The 7,891-nt window shown below is 41.7% G+C and overlaps 1 protein-coding gene across 1 annotated transcript in view; it reads right to left on the bottom strand.

Annotated features, from left to right (window-relative positions):
* LOC147027993 (chloride intracellular channel protein 4-like) overlaps window positions 1–7,618 on the bottom strand; it is a 41,736-nt gene extending 34,118 nt beyond the window's left edge. Inside the window, exon 1 of the mRNA XM_085877905.1 lies at window positions 7,458–7,618. Coding sequence (XP_085734031.1) covers window positions 7,458–7,499 — 42 coding nt within the window. The 5' untranslated portion in view covers window positions 7,500–7,618. The remainder of the gene's footprint in view (window positions 1–7,457) is intronic.
* Between the last annotated feature and the right edge of the window lie 273 nt (window positions 7,619–7,891).

The following is a 7,891-nucleotide window of genomic DNA, read 5'->3' as shown; positions in this document are numbered from 1 at the left end:
TATATATATATATATATATATATATATATATATATATATATATATATATATATATATATATATATATATATATATATATATATATATATATATATATATATATATATATATATATATATATATATACCTGGTGTTGGCATAGTGGTTAGGGTAGCGGCTTGGGATCCAAAAGGTCCTGAGTTCAAGCCCCCATTGGCCGCTTGAATTAATACACACCAGGAGGTTGACTCAGCCTGTCATCCTTCCGAGATCGGCGAAGTGAGTACCATTGTACTGGGCCCGGTGTATGCCCCGGTTAGAATCAGGTGTACCATATCCCTGTGTCGTAGGCGACCAGGGTTGCGTCAGGAAGGGCATCCAGCGTGAAACCTATGCCAAATGATGATGTGGAGCATAACGGATGATCCGCTGTGGCGACCCCTAATGGGAGCAGCTGAAAGAAGTATATATGCATACACAAACAAATGTATATACAGTAGGGCGAACAAGTATTTGATACACTGCTGATTTTGCAGCTTTTCCCACTTACAAAGCACGTAGAGGTCTGTAATTTTTATCATCGGTACACTTCAACTGTAAAAGAAGGATTCTAAAACAAAAATCCTGAAAAATCACATTGTATGACTTTTAAATAATTAATTTGCTTTTTATTGCATGAAATAAGTATTTGATCACCTACCAACCAGTAAGAATTCCGGCTCTCACAGACCTGTTAGTTTTGTCTTTAAGAAGCCCTCCCATTCTCCACTCATTACCTGTATTAATTGCACCTGTTTGAACTCATTTTCTGCATAAAATACAGCTATCCACACTCAATCAATCAGACTCCAACCTCTCCACAATGGGCAAGACCAGAGAGTTGTCTCAGGACATCAGGGACAAAATTGTAGACTTGCACAAGGCTGGGATGGGCAACAGGACAATGGGCAAGCAGCTTGGTGAGAAGGCAACAACTGTTGATGCAATCATTAGAAAATGGAAGAAGTTCAAGATAACAGTCAATCTCCCTCGGTCTGGGGCTCCATGCAAGATCTCACCTCGTGGAGCCTCAATGATCATGAGAAAGGTGAGGGATCAGCCCAGAACTACACAGCAGCACCTGGTCAATGACCTGAAGAGAGCTGGGACCACAGTATCAAAGAAAACCATAAGTAACACACTACGCCATCATGGATTAAAATCCTGCAGCGCACGCAAGGTTCCTCTGCTCAAGCCAGCGCATGTCCAGGCCCGTCTGAAGTTTGCCAATGACCATCTGGATGATCCAGAGGAGGAATGGGAGAAGGTCATGTGGTCTGAGACCAAAATAGAGCTTTTTGGTTTAAACTCCACTCGCCGTGTTTGGAGGAAGAAGAAGGATGAGTACAACCCCAAGAACACCATCGCAACCATGAAGCATGGAGGTGGAAACATCATTCTTTGGGGATGCTTTTCTGCAAAGGAGACAGGACGACTGCACCGTATTGAGGGGAGGATGGATGGGGCCATGTATCGCGAGATCTTGGCCAACAACCTCCTTCCCTCAACAAGAGCATTGAAGATGGGGCATGGCTGGGTCTTCCAGCATGACAACGACCCGAAACGCAGCCAGGGCAACTAAGAAGTGGCTCCGTAAGAAGCATCTCAAGGTCCTGGAGTGGCCTCGCCAGTCTCCAGACCTGATCCCAATAGAAAATCTTTGGAGGCAGCTGAAAGTCTGTGTTGCCCAGCGACAGCCCCAAAACCTGAAGGATATGGAGGAGTGGGCCAAAATCCCTGCTGCAGTCTGTGCAAACCTGGTTAAGAACTCCAGGAAATGTCTGATCTCCGTAATTGCAAACAAAGGTTTCTGTACCAAATATTAACTTCTGTTTTTCTGATGTATCAAATACTTATTTCATGCAATAAAATGCAAATTAATTATTTAAAAATCATACAATGTGATTTTCAGGACTTTTGTTTTAGATTCCGTCTTTCACAATTGAAGTGTACCTATGATAAAAATTACAGACCTCTACGTGCTTTGTAAGTGGGAAAACCTGCAAAATCGGCAGTGTATCAAATACTTGTTCTCCCCACTGTATGTATACAGTACACAAATATTCAAATATATATATATATATATATATATATATATATATATATATATATATATATATATATATATATATATATATATATATACCGGGCGTAGTGGCGTGCGCCTGTAATCCGGATACTCGGAGGCTTGGGTTGGAGGATTGCTTGAGGACCGCAGCTCTGCGCTGGGCCACGCTATGAGAGGGTGTCGGGCAGCCCGGAATCATTGCAAAACCCAATCCTTATCCCTGTGTTGTAAGAGGCGACCAGGATTGCATTAGGAAGGGCATCCGGCGTAAAACCTATGCCAAATCAGTATGCGGATCATAACGGATGATCCGCTGTGGCGACCCCTAATGGGAGCAGCCGAAAGACGAACAGCATACAGATACACACACACACACACACACACACACACACACACACACACACACACACACACACACACACACACACACACACACACACACACACACACACACACACATCTGGAGACTGCGATGGTTCACGAAAAATGTCCACGGTTTGCCTTTTTTTTTTAAATTTTTTGACCTTCGAGGGGATGCCACGGTCAAACTGGCAGGAATCGGGAAAAACATAAATGATGAAATTTGTCGTACTCAAAGCACTACTCGCATACCAACTTTCATTCGAAACAGTTGAAAACCCTAGGAGCTCGATGACCAATTTATTGATTTTTTTTGACATTTTCGAAGTTCGTGACCTTGGGACGAAAATGAAAAATCGAGCTCCGTGGGGCTATGCAGGTGCCATTGGGCTAACCAAATACTGAAACTCCTACCAGATTCGACAAACCCCCTCGGAGAAGATGTAACTTGAAATCGTCTACCCCCTAAAAACACATGTTTTTTGGGCGTGGCTCCACCCATATTGGGCGCAGCACGCCCATTCTCCGGAAAACACAACTGGATCATGATATAAACCTCCCACCCAAATTTTATCAGGATCGGATCAAAACCCACAGAGCTATGCTCGGGAGAGACAGACAGACAGACAGACACACCCATAACGAATATAGTGGTCACTTACTGACTCGTCAACCAATATACACAAATGCATACATATATATAATCAAAGGAATCCACGGTAAGTTCTCCAACCTTCACTTAAACAAACAACTACTCAACATTTCGGTTTGCAACATGTAACAAGCCACATGCATCCACTAACCTTTCTCAAGAGTGATGAAAATGATCACAGCATCCCCCTAAAATTCCCACATGTGGGGTGGGCAAAGCGGGTCAACCAATCAACACACCTCAATCGTGAAATATGACAGTTATCAAATTCAGAAAAAAAAAATCATTCGCACATTTACAGCTCAACTAAAGCACTCGTGTCACCCAATTGGATTCTTGTGAAGGTCCTGGAAGAGTCAATGGAAGGAGCCTGAGATGAAGTGAAAAGATGGATTTGAATAATCGACTCCAGTACAATGGCCCTGAATTGCAGTGAACAGAAAATGATTTACCGTGTTGAGACTGACGCTGTGGACTACAGTGGGTGAGTCTTCCAGTCCATCAAGTCAACGTTTGTCCGATTGTGCTGGGTCAGACACAGTTTTTGCTCTTTGTGTTTTAGACTCCCATCAGATCGCTACAAGAAATCCGTTTTTTATCATTCCGTTTTAATTTTGTCCGTCCCCTACTATTTATTCTTTTCTGAATCCAATCTTATTTTGTACGCAACACATGGCTGTGGGTAACATTTGCCGGGGGACACAGCTGCACTGCTGATGCAGTGCCCCTGTAGGTTCGAGCAGGAATTTGTAGTTTGTTCCTGCTCACATACTCTTCGCAAAAAACACTGTGGGATCTTTAACAAACACCAACTAATTCCGGCAGACGGGACGCCTGTTTAACGTCTATCCGCGAGACGCCACACACATTTATGCCTCACCCTGCCTGCGAGGCACCAGGATGACAGTTTATAGCTTGGTGGGATTGGAGCACAGGCTTGACAACTTCGAGACGAGTGTGCGTTCCTCTTGGCTATACTGTCAACCCTCTGACTCAATGACCTATCGCCTTGAAAGTGCCATCTTTTCTCACCAAAAGGCAAGCAAAGTTGCCTCCCCAACCCCTGGTTTATTGATGAAGTTCCCAGGTCGAAAAACCAGTTAAAACCAGTACACATTTTCAACTGGTCTCTATTGGTTCTAATTGGTCTTTAACTGGTCTCTATTGGTTTCAACTGGTACCAGTTAAATTCAGTCAGAATTCCAATTTCCCAGTTGAAAAAACCAGTAGCTCATATTTGTACCAGTTAAAGTCTTACTGGTCTCCCAGTTGATACCAGTTACAATGTACTGGTCCCAGTTGATACCAGTTAGTTAAATACAATTGTATTTCAACTGGTAATATAATCACTCTATTCCAATTTCCATATTAAAACCAGTAAGAAACCAACTGGCTTTACTGGTACCAGTTGGCTACTGGTTTTCAACTGGTACCAGTTGACCAGTAAGCTACTGGTCTTTACTGGTTTTTTGACCTGGGTTAACAGGATTATAGAACACATGCTGGCCAAAATGCCCTCATTCTGTATAAGCATTCATTTATAAACTATAGTAGAAGTGGAATACAAGTATGTGAAACGTAACTGACCTTAAAATGTCAATCATCAAATGTGTCATCAGCTGCTTCTGTTTTTGGAATGTCATCAGCTGCTCGTGCCCCTTTCTCTACGCTAGCTACCCTCTCCAGCTGCCCCCTTACCCAAGTTAAAAACTACTCAACCCTCCCTCATACAAGTTAATTACAGAATTAAATTCAGGTTAATTTATGTCTTTTTGACAAAAAGGAAATAAAGGTGTTTTTTCCGTGTTTCTTTATCACAAGGACCATTGATATAAAATGTCTGTGAACTTGAGGACAATACGATGTCCAACAGGATTTACAAGGAACTTCAACACAAGAGGAGGCCAATTGGCCTATCAATCCTGCACAAGGTAGTGCAGATTGTCGTAGCACCCTTACTGCTGAGCTATCTCCTCTTGGTTCGTTCGAGTCCTGACACAACTGTAAACCTTTGGATTAATGCTTCAGCTTTACAGAATAGGTTTTGCATTAGGGAGTACACCATCTTTCACATGAACGTTAAGCCGGCTGTCCATGAGTTGGTGAAAATTAGTTGGTGAATGTTAAAGATCCCACGCTCTCAGTTAACGAAGAATAGACGAGTCATCACCCTGAACAAATTACAAGTCCTTGTCCTGACTACTCCTGGGAAGTTAATGGCAAACTACCCGGTGTGATCCTTGCCAGGGTACGGCTTTGGCAGCACTGAAGATCCGTTCTGATAGACCATCAGTAAGAGGGGACAATACACCATGTCGAGTTTATCATGCAGGTTATTTATTTCGTGGATACTTTTAAAAGATAGGTAATACATTCATTGGTGGACGTTAAAGATCCTATGGTTTATCCTAAGGAAATATTTGTATTTATCTTGGTTAAAATACTGACACTGATACCATATCAATAGTTGCAAATGGACAAACAGTAAGTAAGTACATTGACTCAAAAACTGCACAGTCATTGTACATAAACTGTCCAGTAATTCTCTGTTTTTGAACCAGTTTGTCTCACCCATGTTAGACATTCTGCACATAGAGGATATGTGTTTTTTTTTTTTTTTAGGGGTGGACAGAGGTTATGTTTTCACCTCTGTCTGTCTGTCTGTCTGTCTGTGAGCAAAAAGACAAATCAGCCGACGGCTTTAATCTTTCCATGTTAAGAACATCGAGTGCAAGACAAGAAAAGCAGTGGCAGAAGACAGAGAGACCACCAATCTATCTGAGATGGGAAATTGGTATGGACATAGATTCGGCTTCATTGATTCTTCAGATTCCAATGATCTTGAAGATCACTGCTGTTTTCATTTTTCCGAAGATCATTGCTGTTTTCAAATCCAATTGGACTTTAAAAAGTTCAACAAAGTTCTCGATCTCATCCTGCCAACAGGGTGTATTTTATCAGCATGTGGAACATGTCCAACTGCATTCCGAGTTTCATTCCCATTGAACCCAAAATAAATTCAAAATTTTTTCTCGTTTCTGGCATGCTACACTTATAATCATTTTTGTCATCCAGCGCTGTCTCTATTTGTCCTTCACGTTTTGTTTGCTTATATCTCATGGACATGGTAGTTTTATTCCTTGTCTGTCAGATTTACCTGAGCCAGGTGTTGCACAACAAGGTTCCCATGTGTTGGATGTGTGTAGTTATATTTTTTAATTCTTCCAGAAACTTGTGGTGGTCTCAGTTATTTTAGTCACAAATGACTCCTCCAACTTTCATTTCCTCTTTCTCACTGTTTTTTTCTTTCCATTGTTTGTACACTTGCTTGTCTTTATGTGAAAGCAGTCTGGGATTTGAGAGAAACAGACCTTGTGGATCAAGCTCATCATGGGAGATGCCAATTACATTGAGAGATTCAGATTCCACAGAATCAAGAGACAACGATGTGATGCTGGTGTGACAGCCTGCAGGGGAGGGCAATACTCCATCCTGCTATGGACAAAAGCCTTGTGGGCTATGAGTACAGCAGTTCTGATATATTTTTTTTTTAATGAAAAACTTGGAATGTCAGAGGATGGCAAGTCTGTGGATGACTTTGGCTTTGGAGGCCGAGTTTGCTTTATAGTCTTCCCAGAAGAGGTCTTGGTTCATTATGAGGCCTGGAGGTTCAAGCCATTCAACATCTTCTAGCAATTGACTGTAAAAATATGTAGGTTTGTTTGACGATTCTCCTGGAGAAACAAAGTGAGACTGAGTTTTCCATGATTGAAATAGAATGTTCCATTTATCAGATCACCAAATAATCAGACAGGGATGCAGCTTATGCTACCTGCCTGTCAGTGGGCTGGTCGATGGTACAACACAGCACAATACAATATGAAGTTATAGGCAAAATTGAGAAAATGAAGAGACGTTAGAATAACAGAGGAAACGAAGATTAGGGGGGTGTAGAAGAGATGCGGTGAGAAAGCACACAGATTTGGGAGCAAAGGGGATAGAGGGGAGAGATTTGAAAGGGAACATTTGGGGAGCGAGGGGGAGGATGGATGGAGGTCTAAAATTCTGCCACTCCTGCTTCCATGATGAATAGATGGTTCAAAATACTCCATCACGATTAATACATTTACACATTTATTTTCACAGACGTTATTTTCTCACGTTTATTTCATTTTGTTTTGAAGTTTTTAAACATCTGTCACACACTCTACCAAAGTCTGCAGAGCAATAACTAGTCGTCTGTCTCCAAATTCATTTCGCAATTCTTGCCTTTGATGAACACCACAGTTAGACTTGTAATTACACATCTCAGGTTTAGTACAATCATTTATGGAAATATTTAAAAAAAAAATTTTTTACCTTCACAAACAGTTCGATTTTTGGTTCTTCTGTTTTCTCCATCGCTGGCTCTCTGGCTCTGCCTCGCTCTTGCTCTCTCTCTCTTCCTCTACGTCTTCAGGCAGATTATCTCTCACGTGCACCGAGACTCAGGCAACCCAACCCATACTCCTCCCTAACATCCCGCTTCCTCTTTGCACTTATACCCAGTCTGATTACATTCTTCTGTTTCACTCCATTCTTGCTAAAGGGTGGTCCACCCACCAAAATGATGCCGTCGTGTTTCCTTGAAATTCCGATTCATTGAAAACTTGTAAAGTGTGCAAAAATAAAGCACATCATTTCTAAAATATCAACAATAAATATTGTTTGGGGATCACGTGTCCTGAGCAGCTTGTTCGATATGTGAACATCACTTTGCCTTTCCAACCCATTATTCACTACCTGTGACGATG

This window comes from Eptatretus burgeri, chromosome 4 (genome assembly GCF_056783735.1).
Source record: "Eptatretus burgeri isolate ZD-2024b chromosome 4, Ebu_testis_v1, whole genome shotgun sequence".
NCBI lineage: Eukaryota > Metazoa > Chordata > Myxini > Myxiniformes > Myxinidae > Eptatretus > Eptatretus burgeri.
The sequence above is the reverse complement of the archived record's forward strand: the minus strand, read 5'-3'. Positions and strand labels throughout refer to the sequence as shown.